This window comes from Myotis myotis, unplaced genomic scaffold (assembly GCF_014108235.1).
Source record: "Myotis myotis isolate mMyoMyo1 unplaced genomic scaffold, mMyoMyo1.p scaffold_m19_p_1, whole genome shotgun sequence".
Lineage (NCBI taxonomy): Eukaryota > Metazoa > Chordata > Mammalia > Chiroptera > Vespertilionidae > Myotis > Myotis myotis.
Window position 1 is genome coordinate 166,786,184 of NW_023416313.1, and position 26,643 is coordinate 166,812,826.

General features: G+C 35.8%; 2 protein-coding genes across 2 annotated transcripts in view; one reads left to right on the forward strand and one right to left on the reverse strand.

Annotated features, from left to right (window-relative positions):
* The window catches only part of FAM227B (family with sequence similarity 227 member B), a 204,195-nt gene that overhangs the window by 43,439 nt on the left and 134,113 nt on the right, over positions 1–26,643 (reverse strand). The gene's annotated exons all lie outside the window — the stretch shown is intronic.
* FGF7 (fibroblast growth factor 7) overlaps positions 22,006–26,643 on the forward strand; it is a 64,932-nt gene continuing 60,294 nt past the window's right edge. The window contains exons 1-2 of the mRNA XM_036301030.1: positions 22,006–22,222; positions 22,814–23,359. Of these exons, the coding sequence (XP_036156923.1) occupies positions 23,074–23,359 (286 nt within the window). The 5' untranslated portion in view covers positions 22,006–22,222; positions 22,814–23,073. The remainder of the gene's footprint in view (positions 22,223–22,813; positions 23,360–26,643) is intronic.

The window sequence follows — 26,643 nt, forward strand, 5'->3', positions numbered from 1 at the left end:
TTGAGTACCACCAGTGGCTCCTTCAGTGACTGAGCCTAACAGGCAGTCAGCAGGTAGAGGCAGATCTCATGGTGCCTTGGGCCTTTTGCTGACCATCCTCCAGGCTTGGTGCTGGCGGAAGCTGGCATTGGTGAGCAGCTAGGTCCTTCCCACACATATCCAGGCTCAGCTGAAGCAGCCACAAATTGTGGATGGCTTGGGCGCTCCAAACAGGTTGCACAGGGCCAGTCACCAACAGTGTCTGACATTTACCTGCACTAAAGTTCCTAGTAATGTCCCAGAACAAACCCATCCAGTGGCAAGCTTTAGACAACATCAGAGCAAGCTCCAATTAGCTTCACAAGTGGCATATACAAAGGGTGATCTCGGCAGGCCAGAACCTGAGGCAAATCCCATTTTGTGTGGTCAGCACCTGCACAGCAGCACATACACTGTGGTTTGGGTTGATCTTCAAAGTCAACCAACCTGAGGGTTGACTCCATAAACAATTGGGTCAACAGCAATCAAGACTCAATTACCGCCCTGACTTGGCATGACTAGGTGGTTAGAGCATTGGCCAGTGCACCAAATGGTTGCAGGTTCAATTCACAGCCAAGGGTATGTACCTTGGTTGTAGGTTTGATGCCTAGCCCAGTTGGGGTATGTGCAGGAGGCAACCGATCGATGTGTCTCTCTCACATCAATGTCTCTCTCTCTCTCTCCCGCACCCCTTTCCACTCTCTCTAAAAAAAAAACAATAGAAAAATATCCTTGGGTGAGGATTAGCAACAACAACAACAAAATTATAACAGGAGGTCTCACACAACCAACACAGGGGACATTCTTGGAGCACCCAGTTCAGGTGATCAAGTAGACTGCACCACTGGGTTCCACAGGACACCTACTATAAAAGGCCACTTTACCAAGACTGGGAGACATATATCTACCTAATACACAGAAACAAAAATACAGAGGCACCAAAAATGAGGAGACAAAAAAAATATGCCCCATATGAAAGAGCAGGAGAAATCTCCAGAAAATAAGGAGTAAATGAAATAGAGGCAAGCAATCTACTAGATACAGAGTTCAAAAAAATGCTCAAGGTTATAAACATGCTCAAGGAACTTAGAACTTTAAAAAAGAGATAGCCAGCATAAAATAGAGCATAGAAACCATAAAAAAGAAGCTGTCAAAGTGAAGAATGCAATATCTGAAATGAAGATACACAAAAAGGAATAAAGATTAGGTTAGATGAAGCAGAGGACTGAATTAGTGATTTGAAAGATAAGATATCCGAAAACACCCAATTAGAGCAGTATAGTCTAGGGACCTATGGAATAACATGAAGTATAACAACATTGGCATCATAGGGGTACCAGAGGGAGAAGAAAGAGAGAAAAGGATTTAGAACCTATTTGAAGAAATAATGGTTAGAAGCTTCCCTAACCTGGTGAAGAAAAAGACACACAAATCAAGGAAGCACAGAGAGTCCCAAACAAGATGAACCCAAATAGGCTCACACCAAGACACATCATAATTAAGAGGGCAAAGGTTAGGGACAAAGAGAATCTTAACTGTAGCAAGAGATAGTTACTCTTATCATACTGTCAGCTGATTTCTCAACAGAAACATTTCAGGACAGAAGGGATTGGCATGAAATATTCAAAGTGATGAAAAGCAAGGACCTGCAACTTTTTACCCAGAAAGGCTATCATATAAAATTCAAGGAGATATAAAGAGCTTCCCAGACAAAACTAAAAATTTATTACCACCAAACTAGTATTAAACAATAGTTAAAGGGACTTGTTTAAGAAAAAGAAAGAAAAACAAACACTTATAAATAACAAAATGGTAATAAATATGTACTTATCAATAACCACTTTAATTGTAAATGACTTAAATATTCCAATCAAAAGACAGGGTAGCTGAATGGATAAGAAACCAAGAACAATATATATGCTTTCTACAAGAGATCCACCTAAGAAAGAAAGACACATACAAGCAAAGAATAAAGAAATAAAAAAAGATATTTCATGCAAGTGCAAATGGAAATGAAAATAAAAAGTTTGAGTAGCAGTGCTTATATAAAATAAAATGATATTTAAAACAAAATCTATAATAACAGAAAAAGAAGGGCACTACATAATGAGAAAGGGAGCAATTCAACATCCTATCTAATAAAAGGGTAATATGCAAATTAACCATCACTCTGTCACAAAGATGGCAGCACCCATAGCCACAAGATGGCGGCACCCAGTCCCTTCAGCCCTGCCAGTCCTCGGGGAGGCAACCACTGAGAGCAGGAAGTGTGAGCAGCTTGGTGGAATGCTTGCTTTGCCACTGTGGCGATGAGGCAAGCATTCCACCCCGGCTGCGGAGGGCCTCTGGGCCACAGAGAGCCTCTGGGCAGCGGGCACAGAGTGGCCAGACCCTGCAGAGAGCAGAGAACCATGGGTAGTGGGCCTAAGCCATCAGGGCTCCCACATTGGAGAGGGCTATCCTGAGAGCTCCCAGATTGGAGAGGGTGCAGGTCGGGCTGAGGGACACCCCTCCCCCCTGCCCCCCCCGTGCATGAATTTCATGCACCTGGCCTCTAGTAAGGATATAACACTTGTAAACATTTCTGTGCCCAACACAGGAGCACCTAAATACATGAAGCAAATCTTGACCTATCTCAAGAAACAAGAAAAATCTCAAATAAACAATCTAACTTTACACTTAAACTAACTTGAAAAAGAACAAGAAATAAAATCCAAATTGAGTAGATAAAAGGAAATATGAAGATCAGAGAAGAAATAAACCAAATAGTGTCTAAAAACAATACAAAGGATCAATGAAACCAAGATCTAACTCTGTGAAAAGATAAACAAGATTGACAAACCTTTAACCAGACTCATAAAAAAAGAGAGAGAGGGAGAGAGAGAGAAAGAATCCAAATAAATAAAATCAGGACTAAAACAATAAAAGTAATAACTGACACTAAAGAAATACAAAAGATTGTATGAAAATATTATGAACAACTATATACCAACAAAAAGGACAATCTGGTTAAAATGGACAAATTCCTAGGAACATATAATCTCCTAAAACTAAATCAAGAGGAAACATAAATAAGCCAGTCAGGGAAAGATAAGTATCACATGATCTCACTCATATGTAGAATCTAATGAACAAAATGAACTGATGAACAAAATTGATTCAGAGACTAGAACCATGAACAGACTGATGAATTTCAGAGGGAAGGTGGGCAGTGGCAGATGGGGAGTGGGGGGAAGGGAGGTTTAGGAGGGAGAGCTTAACCGGAGAATTTATATGCATATACGCATAGCCCATGGATACTGACAATAGTGTGAGGAAGGCTTGGGAGGGGCTGGTGCAGGGAAGAGAGGGTCAATGGGAGGAAAAAACAACCAAAAAAACCAAAGGGGACATCTGTAATACTTTCAACAATAAAGATTAAAAAAAAATACTGACACTTGAAACAAATAAACAAACAAAAAATAAGAAGAAATACAAAGTCTGAAAAGACTGATTACAATTTGTGAAATTGAAGCAGTAATCAATAAACTTCCCCAAAAACAAAAGTCCAAACTAACACCTGTCTTCAAATTATCCCAAAAAGTTCAAGAGAAGGAAGACTTCCAAGCTCATTTTATGATGTCAGCATTATCCTAATTTCAAAACCAGATAAGGACACTACAAAGAAAGAAAATTATAGGCCAATATCCCTGATGAACATAGCTGCTAAAATCCTCAACAAAATATTAATAAATTGGATTCAACAATACATTTAAAAACCATATATCATGACCAAGTAGGATTCATGCAAAGTTGGTCCAATATTTGCAAAGCAATTAATGTGCTACTCCACATTAAAAAATCATATTCATATCAATAGATGTAGATAAAGCTTTTGATAAAACACAGCACCCATTCATGATAAAAACTTTTGGCAAAATGGGAATAGAAGGAACATATTTCAACATAATATAGGGCATATATGACAAATGCACAGTTAACATCATAATCAATGGGAAAAAACTAAAAGAATTTTTCTTAAGATCAGGAATAAGACAGATTTGTCTGCTTTCACCACTGTTACTCGACATAGCACTAGAAATCCTAGTTACAGCAATCAGACAAGAAAAAGAAATAAAAGGCAACAAAATTGGAAAGGAAGAAGTAAAACAGCTATTATTTGCAGATGACATTATACTGTATATGGAAAACCTTAAAGAGTTCAGCCAAAACTACTAGAACTGATAAGTAAATTCAGTGAAGTAGTAGGATACAAAATGGCATATTTCACAAAACCAGAACAAATAATTCAAAAATTTATCTGGAACTACAGGAGAACATAAATAGCCACAGAAATCTTTATGAAACAAGAACAAAGTTGGAGGAATCATAACACCTGATATCAAAATATAGCACAAAGTCATAGTGAAAATAGCATGATCCTGGCATGAAAATAGACATACAGATCAATGCAACAGAATAGAGAGCCCAGAAATAAACTCATGCCTTTATGGTCAATTTTTGACAGAGGTGGCAAGAACATACAATGCAGTAAAGACAGTGTATTCAATAAATGGTGTTGGGAAAATTGGACAGATACAAGCAAAAAAACTGAAACTAGACCAACTTCTTACACCATACACAGAAATAAATTCAAACTGGATTAAAGACTTAAATGTAAGACTTGAAACCATGAAAGTCCTAGAAGAAAACATAGGCAGTAAAATCTCAGACATTTCTCATAGCAATATTTTTTTTTCCGATGAAACTCCTTGGTCAAGGGAAACAAAAGAAAAAATAAACAAATAGGACTACATTAATCTAAAAAGTCTTTTTTTTTTTTTGCACAGCAAAGAAAACCATCAACAAAATGAAAAGACAACCTACTGAATGGGAGAACATATTTGCCAATGATAAAACTGATAAGGGGTTAATATCTCAAATTTATAAAGAACTTATACAACTCAGCACCAAAAACAATCAATGCAATTAAAAAATGGGCAAAAGACCTTAAAAGACATTTCTCCAAAGAGGACACACAGATGGCCAATAGACATATGAAAAGATGCTCAATGTCACTAATCATCAATGAGATGTCACCTCACACCTGTCAGAATGGCTATCATCAATAAATCAACAAACAAGTGTTGATGGGGATGTGGAGAAAAGGGAACCCTAGTGCATTGTTGGTGGGAATGCAGGCTGATGCAGTCACTGTGGAAAACTGTATGAGTTTCTTCAAAAATTAAAAATGGAATTGCCTTATAACTCTGAATCAATTTCTGGGAATCTATCCAAAGAAACCTAAAACATCAATTTGAAAGAATATTTGCATCCTTATTATTAATTGCAGCATTATTTACAATTTCTGTCAAATCTAATTGCACATTAAACTCTACAAATAAAAGTCTGGAGAAGTTTAATTGTGAAAATTATTTTTTAAATTATATTTAAAAATAATTTATATTTAAAATAATTGTTTCTTTCTATTATTTTGGTTTGCTTCTTTGGGGCCTTCAATGTTGGAGAGTTTCTTTGCCTGTCTTAACTATCATTTAAAACTTTTTCTTGATATCCATTTTACTCATATTCCTTCTTCAAAAAATTTTACTATCTTTTACTTAGTGTCTTATTCATTGTTGGGCTCCTTCCAATGTTACCTTCATGATGTTACCTTCTGTTGGTGGCTTTCTCACATCTTTTCAATCTCTACACTAAGCTTTTGCCTTAGTGCTTGTGCTTTTCATTCATAAAAGTGTATCATTAAGTTTTACAATGTGTGGCAAATTTCTATTTATAATTTTCTTCTACTCCACGATATCAATTTTCTGGAGAATGTTCTTCATCTGCCACTTGTTTTCCCTGTTCCTTCCCTCCCTCCTCATTTTTTTTTCTCATTTTGGGAAGTCCTTTGACCTGTTTTGTGATATTGAATTTTGTTTATCTCCTAATTTCACCATTGGAAGTGGAATTTCAAAGGAATTTGTGCTGTTTATTTTCCTTGTTTTTGGATACTTTCCATGAAGGGAAGGGAAATGCTGACTTGATGCTGCCATCTTCAAACTAGAAGTCATTCAGCATGTTCTCCAAATCTTTGTCTTGAAAAGTTTGAAACTTAAGATATACGAAACTATCACAATAGAGTATCTCTACGACTTTTATTTAGATCCACCGGTTTTCAACCTTTTGCCACATCTGCTTTCTCTGCATTTCTTTTGTTAAATCGTTTTGAAAATAAGTTTTAGACTCTGCTAGCATTAAAAAATGAAGCAAATGAAAGGCATTTCAATATCTATGATCATTACTATTTATGTCTATACATAGTTTATGCTCTTCAGACACAGACTCTGTCCCAAGGATTCCAGTGCAAGCAGGTTATTGGGAGTTGCAAGGAACATGGCTAGGAGAGGGAAGAAAAGGTAGTCAATGAAAGATGCACTATAATCCTAGAGAAACTCTGGGGAAAAAGTGTAAAACACATGCATCAGAATTATCCCAGCCAAGGAGAGGGGTGGGGGAGTTCTGGCATTTATTAACTCTCTCTCTTCAGTCATTGGTGAAGCAATTTCCCCCAAGAGGTATTAATTCTAGTCCTCCATGTGTGGGCGAAACAAGTTCTGGCAACCCTTCAACCAAGACACAGTTGATGGCTGATGGAAGGCAGGCTGATATGTAGGGAACACCAATAATTTTTTTAACAGCAAATTTAACACATTTGAACAAGAAATTAGAAATAAAACTGTTTAGAACAATGTACTTATAAAATTATTAAAATAAAAAGACATGTAACAGGCAAAGAAAATCTTGGTAGGAGCAATTATTAGATTGAGATTAGCTATCATCTTTAGTTCTATAGGTGTTATCATATAATTTTTTTCACTTATTATATTGACTAAAACCTGAAGTAATAAAGTTGAATGAAGCAGTGACTCTCTTTTCAGTGTACCACATTAAATCTGATGTTCTGCAGGTGTGTTGTGTTGCCTTATATCAAATAAATGAAGTTTTCCTATAAGTCTCAACAAACTAAATTTATTTCATTTTTTATTAAGAATGAATATTAAATCATATTAAATATTATATTTTTTGGTACCTAGTAAGATGATCAGATTGTGTCATTTAATTTTAGATCTTTTTTTTACAAACAGCATATTGCTAAATTTTAATTTTTGTATGTGTATATTTAATTTTAACCATTATTAGGGTTTGTTTTTTTAATATGAAAAGTTAACATTCTTATTTCTTACCAGAGGCCCGGTGCACAGATTTGTGCTCATTGAAAAGAAATTAATTAGAAGGTGGCTGGCGGGGCAGGACTGGGTGAGATGGGCTGGACACACCCAGGAGTCAACCTCCCTTGATCCCTCTCGGCTGGCTGCACCTGGGGCAGTGCCAGGGCTCAAAGGGTGTCTGCAGAGTGAGAGGGGTCCCTCTGGCAGGTGGGGTCCCTAAGCCTGGCCTGCAAGGATTGGGCTGAAACCAGCTCTCCAACATTCCCTGAGGGCTCCCAGAGTGGGAGAGGGCACCCTGCAAAGTTCCTGTAGCTTGGTAGCTCCTGCGTTGAGCATCTGTCCCCTCATGATCATTGCTCAGTCATAGCTACTGGCTGGTTGGCTGGTTGCTTAGGCTTTTATATATATATATATAGATGATGACTGATCTGTTTGAAATTATTTTTTCAATCAAAACTTTTTGGTCTTTTCTATTTTCCTTTTTAAAAAAATCCTCACCCAAGGATATGTCTTTATTGATTTTTAGAGAGAGAGGGAGAGAGAGACATTAATGTGAGAAAGAAACATCAATTGCTTGCCTTCTGTATGTGCTCCAACCAGGAATTGAACACACAAACTAGATATACACCCTGACTGGGAATCAAATCACAATTTTTTAATTTTATTTTTTAAATATTTTTATTGATCTCAGAGAGGAAGGGAGAGGGAGAGAGAGATAGAAACATCAATGATGAGAGAGAATCATCAATTGGCTTCCTCCTGCATGGCCCCCACTGGAGATTGAGCCTGCAACCCGGGCATGTGCCCTTGACCAGAATCGAACCCAGGACCCTTCAGTCCGCAGGCTGAAGCTCTATTCACTGAGCCAAATCAGCTAGTGCTAAATCACAACCCTTTGGTGTATGGGACAATGCTCCACCTCACTGAATCACCCAGCTAGCAAAAAGTCATCTATTTTACTTTCTAATTAGATTGCTTTCTAATTACTCTTTTTTTCATCTACTTTGGAAGTTATGAATTCCATTTCTATTCTTCTAGGGGTTAATCTAAAACATTTAGCTAATTTTTATCAACATCCAGAATATATTAATATATCTATTCCCCCCCCCCCAAATAAAGTAATAATCTCAACAAACTTTTCTTTATCTTCCTAAACTTCTCCTTCCCAACACCTTCAATGTTGTAATAATTTGGGATTTTAATTCAAGATTGTTTTAAAATTTTTTAAGATTGAGACTTAACTATATATTTAACCAGTTTTTTTGGTCTCCATTGTTCACTACCATTAGCACTAATTTTTTTCCATATGTGTGTATCTGTGCACATAATTATTTATTTATGAGGCATAATTTACATAATCTACTTTTTTATTCTTTTTGGTGCATGGTTCTATGAATTCTGACAAAAGCATATGGTGGTGTAACCACCCCACAATCAATATACAGAACAGCTTTATTACCGAAATAATCCTTTTGTGCCGTTTGTAGTTAGCACTTGCCCCAGGCCCCAGTAACCACAGATTTGTTTACTGTACCTATAGTTTTGTCTTTTCTATGTATATAGCCTTTTGGGTATGGCTTCTTTCACTTAGCATAATGATTAGAGATTCATACATATGTTCTACATATCAGTAATTGGGTCTTGTTTTCGTTGAGTAGTATTTCATCATTGATTTTTTTCTATCCTATATTTCCTCTTAGAAAATTTTTGTTTTGCTGCCATAATTCTTTTTTCAAAGGGTCTGCAGGGGTGGGCAAACTTTTTGACTCGAGGGCCACAATGGGTTCTTAAACTGGACTGGAGGGCCGGAACAAAAGCATGGATGGAGTGTTTGTGTGAACTAATATAAATTCAAAGTAAACATCATTACATAAAAGGGTACGGTCTTTTTTTTCAATAGTTTTATTCATTTTAAATGGGCTGGATCCGGCCCATGGGCCATACTTTGCCCACGGCTGGTCTATAGCCAATTGACCTTTGAAGTTCTTGTTTGTGTGAAGATACTTTTATTTAAACTTGTGAGTGAATGATAGTTTGACTGGTACATATTTTGGGTTAATGCAATTTTGCTCAGACCTTTGTAGATATTTCGGTGTTTTCTTCTAGTACCAAGTGCTCCCTAATGAGATATCTGATGACAGTCTCATTCTAGTCCCTTTATAAGCAAGTTGTAAAACTCTAATTTTTAAACTTTCAGAATTTTCTTTTAATTGTTTGAGTTTACTAGTAGAGGTTTCACCAAGATGTGGGTCTTTACTCGTTCTACTTGGCCCTTGGTGGGTCATTTCAATCTTAAGGCTTGGATTTTTATTCAACTTGTTAAGTGTTCTTTGCTCTCTCTCATTCCCTCATATTCTCTTCTGGAACTCCTTTTGCAATGAAGAATGAACTATCTGAATTAATCTTCTATAGCATTTAACATTTTTCTATATTCTGTCTCTGTATTTTTGTTCCACTTTTGAGTGCTGTGATATTCCAAATCATTAATTTGTCCTTTAGCCATGTTCAGTCCATTACCTAACCATTCTGCTAAGTTATTTACTCAGGCAACATATTTTTTATTTCTAAGAACTATTTGGATTACTTTTTTCTGCACCATTTCCTGTGATTGTGGTTTTTTACAATGCAACATAATTTCAAATAGGCTCCCTGGGGTAGCTCTCATTTTTTTAAAAAATGGGGGTGGGTTATTATCATGGCATTTAGCATCACAAATCAGAGTCTGACTCATAGTAGGTATTCAGTGGTATTTGTTGAATGAGTATAAAAATTCTAGTTAGACTTTGAAATAAACGTTTTGCATTTGCTGGATTATCTTTTCCTCATGGGTCAATTTTCTGGTGCCTTCACCTTGATCCTGCTCATGTTTTCTCCAAATGTTTGTCATTTTCGGTTCATATATATGAATTCAGGATTAGTATTACTATTATAGGTAACTGAAATGAATTTCTTCTGGAGCTGGGGAGGTGTCTTTTTCTCAGCAAGTTTCTCTCAGAATTGGAGGGCTTTCTGGTATATTTTCTGCATATGAACCAGCTCTATCAACCTGCATACTTCACTCTAAGGCGCTGCATACTGAGAAGTGAGGGAGGTTAGGGACACTCTCATTATGAAAATATATCCATTATTGAAGACAATAGTGATTAAGAGCTCAGGCTCCATATTAATGGTTCCAATTTATTACAAACTTTATTACACCTTGGAAAAGTTACTTAAGCTCTTTTATGCCTTCTTTCTTCATCTAGAAAGTGAGGATAAAAGAACAGCTATCTGTTAATTACTTGCTAGCTCTTACTAAGTTTTTCATGAAATGATATATATCACATACATATAAAATTTAGAATAGTTTAAATTGTCATTATAATTTTCCTCTTGGACAGGACCATCGCCCCTGTAATTTTTCTGCAGGATCTGCTGGGGAGGTCTGAAATTATCTCAAGTTTTGTTCTACTTCTCCTTCTGTTCTGGCAAATCATTCCTAAAACTAGTTTCATCATTTGCAAAATGAGGATACAATAGTACCAACTTAATTAGAATATGTCATAATTTTACAAAACACTTAGAAAATTGCCTAGTATGTACTGCTATGTAAGTATTTGATAAATTAGTCTCTTTCTGTTTCTTATTATATTCATCTATGCCTTTTCTGTTTATGAGGCTTATCCAGGCTCTAAACATTACTTTGCTCTTGGTTTCTTTTAACCTTCCCTGCCCGTAGGAGGTTCCCACTCAGTCTCACCTACAGTGCTGCCACTATAATTAGCTAATCATCTTCCTCTTTGAAAGTTCAATTCAGAGCCTTTAAATCACCCTATTTATTTTTGGCATCCAGTCTCCAGCCATTTATCCTTCTTCAAAGAAAATACACTAGAGTATGCATTATTGAGCCCCTACTCTGAGGCACTTACCAGCAGGAGTTCTCTTATTTTATTCTTACAACAACCTAAAAGGTAGATAGGTATCATTAATTTTTTTTTTTTTTTTACATATGACAGACTCAAAGATGTGAAGTAACCTGCCTACACACAATTATTAAGGATAACAGTAATTCAAATCCAGGTTTGTCTGACTGCAAATATACCATCTGAATGCTGAAAACTCTTCCCAGGCCCATTGTTCCATATTATATCTAAACACTATATCCTCTCCTACAGTACACAGCTTTTGTAAGGAGTTGTCAGGAATCTCTTAATATGTATTTGCTGTTTTTTAGTGGCTCCGATTTTTTTTGTCTTTGTTTTTCAGTACATAGGTTTTGCTAGCTTCTTAATGTCCTAACACTTTGCAGATGTCATTTCACGTGTGACTCTGAAAAATGAATTGCTAATGAGAATAGTGAATCATTTTCTACTTTTAGTTTCCAAGATTTCTCTTTCTGAAAACATAGGTTTGCAAATATCAATTTCCTTTAACTGATTACTCAGACATAAACTTAATCTAAAAAAAAAGCCTGCCAAGTTAGACTACACGAGTAGCTCTTTTAAAATCCTAAATAATAAAAGCCTAAAATGCTAAGTGTCTGGTTGGTCATTCGACCAATGAAAGTGTAATATGCTAATGATATGCTAAGGCTGCTCAACCGCTCACTATCATGTGCACTGACCACCAGGAGGTAGACGCTCCTACCGGTAGGTTAGCTTGTAGCTGGGGTCGGTGGATTGGGACTGAATGAGATAGGCTGGACATGCCCCGGAGCCCTCCCACAGTCCCTCCCCGGCTGGCCAACCCCCCACGTCCCTCTCTGGCCCCGATTGTGCATCGGTGGGGTTCCTCAGCTTGGCCTGCATCCTCTTGCAATCCAGGCCTCCTCAGGGGATGTTGGAGAGCTGGTTTCGGCCCGATCCCACAGGCCAGGCCAAGGGGCCCCACTGGTGCACAAATTCATGCAGCAGGCCTCTAGTTATTGAATAAGCCCTTGCTGGTTTGGCTCAGTGGATAGAGCCTCAGCCTGCACACTGAGGGCCCCAGGGTTGATTCTAGACAAGGGCACACGCCTGGGTTTCAGGCTTGATCCCCAGTGGGGGGGTGAGCTGGAGGCAGCCAATCAATGATTCTCTCTCATCATTGATGTTTCTATCTCCCTCTCCCTCTCATTTTCGCTCTGAAATCAATAAAAATATATTTTTAAAAAAATTATTGAATAAAAGTTTAAAATTATTAGAGGTTGCATCATTATGGGTTATTGAGAATTGTTTGTCTTCTATAATATGAAGTTATTCTCAGAGGAATACTGATTAGAATAGAAACCAGATGTGTTTTTTAAGACTAGACTGAAAAAAAGATAAACAAGTATAAAATTAATATAAATATGACCTAAGGCAGTTTCTAGAAACTTGAAGCATGGGCATGACAGAAAAAGCATGTGTGCATGTGCATATGTGTGTGAATGTATGTGGTGGGAGGGGGTTAAAAACAAAGTAGAGGAGAAAAGGGGATGCAGGATCAACAGAATAAGATAAGAACATTTTCAGAATTCAAGACCAAACAAAACCAGTTCCTAAATATTTGTAGTCACCACGGAATTAGCATAATTTAATTTTACCTGTAAACCAAGAAAGTAAGGAACAGGGACAAGATGGTTTTTCAGTACTTATTAGATTGGCAACATTGTTAAAAGAAAAAAATCCCCTTTTAAATGTAAAATATGACATGTTCTGGGTGTGGTAAAATAATCCAGAAATTTTTTATTTTTCATCTCTTTTCTTCCACATAATTTGAGGGACCAAAAGAACAATAATGTATTTAATGATGTTTTTGAGTTTCCTTCTTGGTTTTATATTTGATTATATTAAATATGAAAGTATATTTCCTACCACAATATATCAACATCCTGAGTGGAATCGAATGGAATGGAAGGCATAAAGAAGGCACTCAAGGGGAGGGAGGAGTACATTATAAATAAATTCAATTACCATTTTGAAATTAGTATTTAATCACTCTTTTAGTTACTAAGAACTAGAGTTACTCTCTTTACTTTTATTTATCCAAGGCAAAAATAATAAAATGAATTTTTTTTAATAAACTTGCCTGTTTCAAAATATGGTAAAACTTCATTTATTTGAAGTCCCTTTTTACCATTGACATTGAGTTTGGATTGAAATTTATCTTTTGCTTTACAGATATTTTCAAGATAGTACAAATTAATAGAATAAATTGGTTGTCATGAGAGATTTAAAAACAGTTAAGAGAGAAAACAATTTTCAAACATCTTTCAGTACTTTCACATCCACATTTGCAGAGTAGCTGATAAGTTAGTTCCATATTTTTCTTATTGATTCAATTAAGCCAGAGACAGTTTGATTTATTACACGTATAGCACGACATTAATAAACAGTATTTCTTTTAAAATGGACTATAATTTAGGATTTTTACTAATTCAGCAACTTTCTAAACTGGCGATACAATACTTCTATCTTCCAAGCCACTTAGGCTAGGAAATAAAAACTCTACTCATGTGCAGCCAAATCATTCTATTAGAAAGAAATCAGTCTTGTTTTATTGTTCTCTTGGCCACCATCAAAGACCGATATGATTGTCTTTTTTCCTTCCAAATTAACCAATTTTTCTTGGCATTAGATAAACAAAATTTTAGTTTTTGACATATTCTTTTTGTTGTATGATCTACTATGGTATTTTATGCTGATAGGAACGACTCTACTACAACATTCCTCTATTAGTGTATTTCCCTAAGGAAATATAAAATATAGAAATGACTTTCTTTTAGGTAAAATAACCAGAGAGCATACTAAGTATTGATTTCTTTGTAAAAATGCTTATATTGTTATTTAAGAGACTTTTCAGTGTCATAAGAGTTCACTGTAAAGTATTCATTCACCTATATTTTGACAACTTTGCAACCCATTTATGGCTAAAGGATCACGGAAGATGTTGGAGCCAGGGGTTTCTATATTAGAAAAAGAAGGCTAGAGTTTTATTCAGGGACTGTTACTGAGCAGAAAAATAATATGATTACAGTTGTGCTTTAGGAAGATTAACCTGATAGCAGCACATAAAATGGACTGGAGTTTAAAGAGAGGAGGTGCAGATGAGGAGATGGATTAGGAATACAGTTGACATGAGAGATAACAGTTGACTTAGAATGTGAAGGGAAAACTTATAGGAAGAAACAGGTGTGGGAAAAGTTGTGGTGGTAGAAGTGATGATTTTTGAAATCAATTAGAGAATTAAGGAAGATTCACTATGACTGAATTAAAATTAAACATCACTGAGGAAAAATATGAGTAATATTTTAGTTTGAAGAAGAGCCTATGGAGAAGTGTGACTGTCTTTTCTCTTACCTATGAATGATTTTGTTAGCCACTGGTTTTACAGAAATCTATATTTTACCGGACCTGGCTTTTTGTGGGTGTATCTTTATACTAAAGATGTAGGACCCCATAACTTTCTTCTCCATCTTTACTATCATAACTATCCTTATTCTGCTTCCTCTCACTTTTGAAAAGTTTATCTGGTGCTGAAAAGTCATGGTTGTAAAGCTAATGAATTAAAAATTAAACCAATTTTACGAACTCATACAACTTAACAAAAGGAAGATAAACAATCCAATCAAAAAATGGGCAAAGGACCTAAATAGACACCTTTCAAAAGAGGACATTCAGAAAGCCAAGAGACATATGAAAACATGCTCAAAGTCACTAATCATCCGAGAGATGCAAATCAAAACAACAATGAGGTACCATCTCACACCTGTCAGACTGGCTATCATCAACAAATCAACAAACGACAAGTGCTGGAGAGGATGTGGAGAAAAAGGAACACTTGTGCACTGCTGGTGGGAATGCAGACTGGTGCAGCCACTATGGAAGACAGTATGGAGTTTCCTTAAAAAACTGAAAATGGAACTCCCATTTGACCCTGTGATCCCACTTCTAGGAATATATCCCAAGAAACCAGAAACACCAATCAGAAAGGACATATGCACCCCTATGTTCATAGCAGCACAATTCACCATAGCTAAGATCTGGAAACAGCCTAAGTGCCCATCAGTAGATGAATGGATTAGAAAACTGTGGTACATCTACACGATGGAATACTATGCTGCTCTAAAAAGGAAGGAACTCTTACCATTTGCAACGTCATGGATGGAACTGGAGAGCATTATGCTAAGTGAAATAAGCCAGTCAATGAAGGAAAAATACCACATGATCTCACTCATTCATGGATAATAGAGACCATTATAAACTTTTGAACAATAATAGATACAGAGGCAGAGCTGCCTCAAACAGATTGTCAAACTGCAGCAGGAAGGCCGGGGAGGGTTGCGGGGCAGGAGGTAGGGGGGTAAGAGATCAACTAAAGGACTTGTATGCATGCATAGAAGCATAACCAGTGGACATAAGACATTGGGGGATAGGGGAGGCTAGGGGACTGTCTAGGGCGGGGGGATAAAATGGACACATATGTAATACCCTTTGTAATACTTTAAGCAATAAAAAAAAAAAATTAAACCAATTTTGTTATTAACACATTGACACCCATGAAACATTAAAAAAATTTGTTCTGCTAGTTTTATCCCTCATTTGCTGCTTTGCTATGTAGACAATGAATGTGGAACCAAAGAATGACAATTTAAAGCACAGAATATAATAACCTTAATTACACAGGGTCTCTGTTGTTTTTCATAATATTCTCCTAGGGTAGAACCAAACTCTCTCCACTCCCATTAGAACACTTTTCAACTGTTACAGAGTGCTACTAGGCTGTCAAAACCAGTTACTCACGTGTAGCTCTTAATCGAAGAGACTGATTCTTTGCTAAAGTTAAGCATTAATTTAAAGGAAATCAAGGCAGTAAAGAATGAATTGTACACAACTTCACTATATAGTAATTTCCAAATTGAAAAAAATACTCTGATGACATCTTGCTGCAGGTCTAAAGTTGCTCAGTAATTCACTAAGTTAATAATATAATTTGAAGAACTTTAATTTTAGATTAGCATTTCAGAGAACTTTTTATAAATATAAAATTAAATGAAAGAAAATTTTAGAGACTCAGAAACACAAAGAGTCAATTACATTTGTAAACTGAGATATTTATATAGTTGAGTCACTGGCACACCACAATTTTGAACATATGACTCAGACTTCGTATCTTATATACAGTTAGTTTTAAAATGTTAGGGCATAATGCCAATGGTAAGCACAAAGTTTATATAACTGAGGATTTATAGGACCCACAGGCTTGCTCAATTACTTTTGGAATTTTACTTTAGAGTTTAAACTACTGTCTTTGACCAGGTCTATCAGATTTGGAGTAGACCCGCCTGTACTCCAACTTCCTATTCCACTTAGAATAAACCCAAACTCCTGTTGCCATGACCTTCAAAATTCTTGAAGATCTGGTCCCTGCCTGTTTTTTCAGCTGCCTTTATCTCTCACTGTTCTCCCCATTGCTCATGTACTTCATTCACATTGGTCTTCTTTCAGTTCTTGGAACACACCAAGCCATTCCTTATTTAAAGTAGGTGCCTCTACCCATTTATCTTTCTATCTCCTATCTCCTTGAACACCTTCTTTGAATGCTAATATCTCCCCTAACCCAACTCCCTACTCACATCACAGATCTATGCGTTGTTAGGAATGCATACTCTGTAAGGATAGACATCACTTCCAGAATATTCACCATTGTACTTCCAAAAGTTGAGGATGACATATGGCACCAAGTAGTTATTTGATAAATATTTGTTTAGTGGATGAATCAAGGAAGTAAGTACTATTGGTTGTATGAAATGATCCAAAGTTGAGGCTAAATTCATGGAAAGGAATTGACAGAAGGGATGAAGATAAATTTGTAGTGTGAAGACAGCTGTGGGAATGTGGTGGAAATAAACCTTGGACCACGCTCTCAAATATATAAGAAATTACATATAAATTTATGTTTATACTAGTAAATCAACCTAGCTTCAGCTTTGAGAATTTCACCCCCCACCCCCACCCCCAATTGTGGAAAACTTAACCTCAATTATTCTTGGGTTTCCTTGTCCTACTTCAAGATGGGCCAGGGTTCAAGGGTTTGATTTAGGGCCAAGGCAAGGGCCTCTGGTTGTTGAGCCATTTGTCCACTTTGGTTACTTCTGGGTGAGTTCTCTGACTCTGCTCACGCATTTCCTCCAGATCTGGGCTCCCTGCTGCTTCCCTATTTCTTTTGAAACATGGGAAAGCTTTATGAGGGTTGTTTATGGGCCCATCCTTTTTGAGACAGGAGGCAGTTCTTACTCTCTCAAGCTTTTCTGCTTCTGCTGTGTGCTGCAGCGTAACCAGAAACATCGGAGCTTGACTCCCCAAGTAGACTTTTTTCTCTAAGTTTCGTGGTCTATGGGCTCTACCTTCCCTGAGCTGCCTATCAAACGCACTTTTATACTTCCCTTCTTTTCAGAGGACTCAGCAAAACCCTTTGAAACAGATTTAGGCTTTACATAAACTAAGTCAAGGAGGAGATATGGCTTTTTTTCTCCCCCATTTTTCCTTTCCAAACACAAAGTTTGGCTATCTTTTTGAAAATATGAAGAACAGAATGAATAGGATAAATGAGCACAATTTAATATTTCCTAAGCCTAGTCTGCTAATAGGAATTAAATAAGTTTGTGCCACAGTAGAGTCGAGAAGTGCAATTCTGCTCATGTCACTCTTAACACACTACAGTGGCTTCCTACTGCTGTTAGGACACAAATCAAACTCCTTGACCTAGTCCATCACACACTGCCTGCCTCTCTGGCCTCATCAGGCACCACAGTCCCTCTCATTCTCTCTGCTAAAGCCACACCGGTGCTTCGTTGTTGAAAAAGACATGCTCACTTTCAACACATGATCTGTATATTGACAGGTGCCTCATTTGGTTAACTCCAAGTCACCCATCAAATTGCAGCTCTCTGAGGGCAAGAGCAGGGGGTAGGGGATAATGTGGGGATAAGGACACATATGTAATATCTTAATCAATAAAAAATATATTAAAGAAACAAAACAAAAAACCCCAAATTGCAGCTCTCCTGGTATTATTGAAGGAAATGTTTCCCCACTGCCACCTATTGTAGACACTCACACCTTTCCTTTATACTACTTATCCAAGATGGTCACTTTCTCTCATAAAATGAGAAATTCAAGGGAAAACTACAATAAAATAACATTTAATCTCTCAGATTAGTGCGATTGTAAAATGAATACAACTTCCTGGAGGGTAAATTGGCAATATTTAAATATCATTTGACCCAGAGAAATTCCAGAAATGGATCTCACGGATACATTTGCAAGTAAAAAATGACAGATTTATAACTTTTTTCTTTGCATCTTTTTTTTTTTTTTTTTTTTTTGGTAATAGAGAAAGACTGGAAAAATTAAATGTTCATCACTTGTAGACTAGTAAAACATACCATGATATATCCATTCAATGGAGTACTATGCAGTTGTTAAAAAGTAAAGAAATTTCCTAAATACTGAGATGAGAAGATTTTCCATTTTACTTAGTAAAAAAAATGCAAAATGCAGAACATTGTATATGGTATGTTGCCTTTTGTATAAAAAGAGAAAAAGCAAAGTAATATATACATATACATGTATTTAATTTATCTGCATATGCATAGGAAACTCTGGAAAGATACTCAAGAAACTAATAAAAATGATTACCTACATTTTGGGGAAAAGATTGTGCTGGGGTTCTTGTTCCAGCATCTAGAAGGGTTCAGCAATCTGGACAAGGGCTGTGTATAACTTAATAAAGAGTCCAGAGAGGAAACATAATTTTGAAAGGCATTTGGGGGTCAGAGGAGCCTAGCTAAAGTAACTAAGATCTCCTCGTCTCAGGACCCCTTGCTTTTTATTAACACAATCTGTCCTAAGGTGAGGTGGAGATATACACTTCAAAGGGTAGGGTTTTGTATACACAGTCCATTGTCAGAATGGAAGAATTTGCCTACAGCTGTTCAGGTGTTTGGCTAGTAGGAGGCAATAACATGTAGACTGAGATGACCTTAGCTGTGTGGCAGCAAGCATCAATTTATGCATCCCTTTTAGGTTTTGGGAAATGCCATCAGCCATTCCCAGATGATTCAGCCCTTGCTGAGTCCCCAAGTACCATCAATCTTTTGATGAAACTCTTGCAATTATGACATGCTGGAATTGGCTTCTGGCAGGATTGGAAGTAGAAGGATGAAGAATAGGATAGGATGTAAGAATAAAAGTGATGAAAATATTTAATGATGTGCTTCTGTATCAATTATATTATACATCACTATGCCTGTGGCATACATTTAAAATTCATTATTGAATGCAAATTAATTAAACAAAAGCAATTTTCTATTATTTATCTCTCCATGAAATAGGGATATAACAAAGGTTGCTCAAGCAAAACTAGGTGGTTGGTTATTACTTTAACAACTGCCTATATTTTCATTACAGTCACTGAATTAGATTCTCGTACTCTTTTTATATGTCATACCCCTAAATCAAACTAGACAAATGTTAGGCACTGTCTCCTTTTGAAGAACCCTAGGTGATAATCTTTACTTCCTAAGGTTATTTTTATTTTTAATTTTTAAGCATATTTATTTTTAAAGTCAATTTTTAAGGATAGATGCAAGAATCCTTTATTTTACAAATTTATAGAAGTCTTTCCAATTAAAAACGGAGTTAACTCAATCTGGAAACAATAAAAGAGACATTACTTCAAAATATTTCTGTGTTTAGCCTATCACTATATATACATTAAAACAAGAGCAATAAATATTTGTCAACATTATTACTATTAAGAATTTTGAAAACATAGTGGGTTAACCCATCTATACATAACATATGTTACTCTTGGTTTCTGGAGAATCCTTCTTGAAGTATAAGAACAATAAGGACATAAATGAAGTTCTTTATTACAGACTTGGTGCTAGTGAAGCAGGTTGTGGGCCCATCTTGAATTAATTATTCTCCATTAAGGAAATTGATAATAATCAAATGATTTAAATATAGTTTCCTTGTTGAGATTAATTCCTTCATTAATATTACTGAAATTATATTTTCAAATCACAGAGTACAATGGCATCTAATGAACTTAAAGTGCATCGATCACAATCTCATACTTATTTTGCTTCCAAATTTATAATTAACCCTATATAGCAGATTTTCAGAAGGAACCAAGCACTCTTTACCAACATACTATCCATTTCTTTATTTAAGTCTTAAGTGTTTAATTAGAAAAATTTGACTTTTAATCTGTTGGTTTCTTAATTTAAAATCTGTAGGGTCAGTGTGGAACTGATTTAGAAGCTCTTGAATACCTTTACATGTGAACTGACAATAATTTTCATTTCTTTAGAGGTAATATCCAGGTCCTGGGAGTTCTAATCCTGTTCATTATTGTTGCCTATAAAACTAATGGGGTATGATTCAGAACACAGTAGCATCACACTTTCTTCCCTTCTTCTCTTTCTTCTTTTAGAGAAATGCATGATAGGATATTTTTGCAGCAATCTAGCTTTCAACTATAGAAGGGCCCAAACTCCTCTGCCCTGATACACTTAATTTCAATATCTGGTGCTTCTACAGTAGGACCTGGGTACATTTAAACTATTCTATGCACTTAATTCTGTTCCCTAAAAGCATATACACAAAGGGAAATCACATAATCCAATTGAAAGGACTTAGTTTCCTTATCCTATTTGGTCTACATGCACCACCTGGTGGTAAAGTAGTACATTTCAAATGCAGTGTGTGTGTGTGTGTGTGTGTGTGTGTGTGTGTGTGTGTGTGTTTAAAATGGGAAAGAGAATTTTAATATACATTCTTAAATATTGATTTAGATTACCAATGCAATTATTCTGTGACAAATATCTAATAAAACACCAGAAAACAATTATATATATGCTAGAACAGGAAGGGGAGAACACTTCATGCTAGAAAGTAAAATAGCTTTTTTATTTACATTAGCTATAACTCTTATAATTCCATCTATAAATTAACATTTATTTATTGTGATAATAGTCTTTTGAGGCAAGAGTCAAATACTGATAATCAATGTAAAACCATTTTCTTTATTTTTTATTTTTAAAAATCATAATTAAAAATTGTGTATCCTTTTCCTTATACAGTAGTTAAAGTTATAAGTCACAGAATTTTAAAACTATAAGGCACCATATAATCACTTAAACTAATATTACAAATGCAGCAGCTGAGACTCAGGAATGTTAAGTGACTTGTCCAAGGTCATACTTGTAATTAGAGGCCCAGCTCAAATAAGAACCCAGGTCTTCTCATTTTCAGTCTAGAAATATAAGACATACAAATTATATGTGTATACAATGGTGAAATATTTATGTATGAAGGGATATATACCCTTGCCTCTGTAATATTGTACTTTAGGACATGAAGATGTGAGTAAATACAGATTAGTAGTTTTATTCTAACATTCTGAGTACCAGAGAGTAATAGAAATACATGCATCATAGAGCTATGGAAAAATTTTTCTAACTATTGAAAAGTCCCTTATATATGTTCAAAGGAATATTTTTCAATTTATCTACTACTGCTATGTTGTAAAGACGGTACAAAAACTTCCCTTTTCCCTTCTAACTGCTTCAGACTCGGAGAGCTGTTTCTACTAAGGAGATACCCACTTGTAGATTTAAGCATAAACCATGTTCATAGCTCCCTCTCATGACCATTGAATGAATATTATACAAGTCTCCTTTATTCTCGCTGTTGTATTCAACTAACAGCTCACTGGTTAAGTTTTAATTGCTTCCAATGAGGTCAGCAAAGGTATTTATCGAAAAGCCCTGAATAAAAGGCTCCACACACATACACACAAGCATACACGCACTCACACACACAGAGAAAATCCTCTTGCCTGCTGATTTATGGAAACAATTATGATTCTGCTGGAGAATTTCTCAGCTGAGAAGTAGTTTGTAGCTACAGTAGAGAGGCTCAAGTTGCAGAAGGCAGACAACAGACATGGAATTCTTGTGTATCCAGCTGTTATCAACAGAACAAGTAAGTTACTGTTATTTGTCTTTAAAAATAATGCTGAATGTTTTCTAGTAGTTTATCTCTTTCTCTGGTTTTAGTACTGAGGAGAAAAGTAAAGTTACCAGATTTTCAAGCCATATAATTATCTATAGTAATTTCACTGTAGAACTAACAGAATGAGAAGGTTGAAGCTCTCCAGAGCAATTCTGACATTTAACTTGAGAAGTGTGGGCAGTTCAGGAGAAAATAACTGATTAACCAAAACGTAAAAGCATATAACAAAGAAATCTAGGGAAAGCATTTTTACTTTGTTAAGAGTACTCTTAGAACTGAATTTAAACCAATAGCTCTAATAGCATGATGTTTCTTATCAAATAGAACTGGAATGATTGGTACAATCATATTTTTCTTTATCTCTACCAAAGCATAAATTTTATAAATTTACATATAGAATGGTAAACATGTTGGCATCCTATGAAGGCTGTTTTAAATGTACCTCCACAGTATACACCGCACTGTATGTTATAATACTATTTATACACTGAGAGTTAGACATTCAATTTTTCATCTTCCTTTCTCCTCCTGTCCCTATTCTTAATCTCTCATTGCAAACAGAAATCAAGTAGCAAACAGCGTCACAGCAACTGAGCTTCCTACAACCTGTTTTTATAAGGATATACCCGCAGAGTAAAGGAGGAATCCTGTATTGTTATCAGGAACTAGGAGAAGGCTAACAAACTGGAAAGAGCAACTACTCTTTCTTAAATCAACCTACAGTTCACAGATAGGAAGAGGTCAATGACCTAGGAGCAATAATCAACTCAAGATTTAATTTTCATTATGTTATTCATGAACACCCGGAGCACTACACTATAATGCGCAAATGGATACTGACATGGATCCTGCCAACTTTGCTCTACAGTTCCTGCTTCCACATTATCTGTCTAGTGGGCACTATATCTTTAGCTTGCAATGACATGACTCCAGAGCAAATGGCTGCAAATGTGAACTGTTCCAGCCCTGAGCGACATACAAGAAGTTATGATTACATGGAAGGAGGGGATATAAGAGTGAGAAGACTCTTCTGTCGAACACAGTGGTATCTGAGAATTGATAAACGAGGCAAAGTCAAAGGCACCCAAGAGATGAAGAACAATTACAGTAAGTAATGTCTTTTATTTATAGCACTACTAATAAACCATAACAATCTTGGAAAAGCAAGTGACATGCTTTATGTTTCCTTTTACTTTTTGGAAAAAATTAAACCTCTTTTAATTTCTCTAAATTTGAATAGCTGGACTGTGTTCCTAAAAACCTCCTGGAACAGGGCAAGTTTACTAATATAGTTTAACTGATAACACAAGTTAGTTTGAAAATATATTCTTCATATCCTAAGTTCAAAATGCTCATAAGTTAAGCAAAATATAAATGGTATTATTCACATTGAAATGTGAATATATCTGCTAGCAAAACTCATTATGAACACTAATAGAGTACTCAGTAAATAGTCACCATAAACCACTTATTAGTTTGAGGAACAGAGAATTTACTTTTAAAAATAATTTTATTTTCTTTGAAAGGATATTTCTGTGATGCAAAATACTTAGTCTATGTTCAAAAATGCATTCAGTGACTTGTACAACTGTGAATTGTTATAAAACAGAAGGAAGTCTGTGGTATCATTTGTTCATGTCATAATGAGCTTGCATGTCATAATGTTTAATTATTTACCTAAGTAGAAAAATAGGTTCTTCCTAACATTTTATTTATATAAATCTTCTATGACATAGTTCTATGGTACCTTAAGAGAAAGGTAAATGTGAAGGAAGAAATACAAGTGCGTTGGAAATATGTTAATTCCATGATTTTCAATTAATAAGCCTTAATTTTTCTCAAGAATCAGTTATTCATCTTGAAATATCAAGATTGGATTTATCATAGCATTAAACTTAATGGGATAAAATGTATACCTCAACATATATACTAGAATTTAAAAGTCCCTGAGTAAAAATAAATTTTGTTTGTATTACTAGCACTTGAACAATGTTATTATTATATCATTTTATAATATCATGTGTTAAAGTCAATTGAAAAGGAATGCCTGGGAATGGTGGTGTAAACATTTTTCTAGGACAGTGCCAGGCTGGCCTAGTAAATATTTAAAACTTTTGTTGTTTATTTAATGAATGGCTTTCAGGCTTCTTAGCTAATTTAACTATAATTGATATAGAATGTTAAGACAATTTTAATGGATTGTGAACAGTTGTGGTTTTATAATTACTGTTATTAATGAAGTTACCATGTTATCCTTAGAATACTGGTCTGATTATGCTGATGTTTAGCTAAGGAAATAACTATTTGGAGGAAAGTTATAACTATTTGTGGTTGGCCACTTTTATGTGAGCAACAGAATTTGGCCTATAATAAATTCATTTATAAGTTGAGATTTATAATGGATAACAGAACCTGATGGCGAAGACTAGGTGAAGTTATAACACTTGGGTCCAACCCCTGTCTGTGAATGACTTTGGAACAATTTCTTACTTTTAAAAATTCTCAATTTTTCATCTGTAAGATGTGGGATATGTACACATGATTTCCAATATATCTTCTGGTTTACAGCCTATTTTATTTTAAACCACAGAAATTATATAACATAAATGTGGAAAATGTAAGTACTCATAATTATCACACACACTGAATGAGATGAAAGTGATATTATCTCAATGGTAAGAATGAGCTGTCAGAACTAATTGAAAATTGTAGTAGTAAGTGTCTTAAACTTAAACCCTGAGGAATTCTTCTGTATGCTGACTAACTCCTTTTGAATGCTTTTGTCAAATAATAAAAAAGTGAAAAATTAGATATAAAATCCAGTAAAAATGAACAATATATATAATTATTTGGGATAAAAATATCTACAACTGGAATACATTTACATATGTAAGTTTTATTTATGTTAAAATTTCTTAAAACCATGAAACATAGGCACTTGTAAATATATACACAAAATGCTAAAGTTATTTTGTAGTCCGAAATACAATTTAGCATAAACCTTGAGTAATCATAAAGCCACTCTGATAAGCCATTTCTCCTCTAACACTAACTAATTCTGCAGTAAGAAAAAAAGAAAAAGAAATGAAGTGACCTCAGGATATTAATGGATCTTGAAGGACTGCTTACTTTGCCAGTATTAAGCATAGCTACTCATAAGAATGTAGTTTATAAGATATTGCTGAGATAATGGATTGGAGTGAGTAGAGGAGGTGGAAAATCTGGATGGATACTTCTGATTTCAGAAGGTGTTGGGCTGGGGTAGGTGGATGGAAAGCCAGAAGGAAGAGAAGGGGGAATGGTAGGGAGCAGGATATGATAGCTCATGTCTCATATCTTTAGGTAATTTAAAAAGTTACGTAAGCTACCCTGGGTTGTGAAGATCTCATTTCACTCTATCTTACTATAGTGGTGTCTTGTGAAATATATTACATTTATATTAGAATGAAATCGCAGAAAAGCGTACCAAGGAACCCAATAGAAATAAGACGTATTAGTAGACATATAAGCAAGACCCAACTGTGTAAATGTAGGGACCCATGAGAGGCCAAGAGATGCTGGACCACATTTTGAGTCTTCAGTGGAGAGAAGCTGTTGCTGGAGACCTGGTCCTGAGACTGCATACCATCATCACCCAGGAGACAAGAAGCCTTTCCTCTCCACTTGCTCTCTCTGGTGGCTCCACATTTAGCCTCACAGTAGGCTTCCAGGTGATGAAACTAGAACTTGAACTAATACTGATAAAAGGGTAATAAAAGCATAAAATGCCCCCACCTCACAAGTAGAATACATATGCTGTTGTGCAGGGAAGCATTAATACCATCATAAAGGGCCTGGCGATGGATGGTCAATGCTTCCACCGCTCTTGTCAGAGCTCTCCCCTGGGAGACAGGCCAGAGGGTGAATTTAGACAATTGTTGGACCAGGCAACCCATCAGCAGACAGAAGCAATCACTCCACACCTGACAGAAATAACACTGCTGTTTAAGTTGGGAATTGAGGTGCCGAATGAGAGATGGCAGCAGTGCACTGGGAACCGGCAACCGCCCTGAGAGACAGATGTGGAACAGAGCTCAGTCTCTCAGGATGGTCTCCTTCCTTTAGGCATCCAATTACCTAAAAGTTTTGCCTTTCCCAGCAATGGTCAATATCCTTTTAAGAAAAGAAAAATCCTGAATTGTCATACAGCACCGATCCAAAAAAAGTATGCCTTACTGGTTATAGTCAAGCTCCATAGCAAGAAAAGGGTTAGCCATTCTGAAAACTGGCCAATGATTTGGCAATACTCTCTTTTGGATTGTTAGACTGTAACGGGATATGGCCTAACAATTGGCAAAAAGCAAATAAACACAGTGCTGTTGGATTTGACTTTGGCTACAAAATCTTCAGCG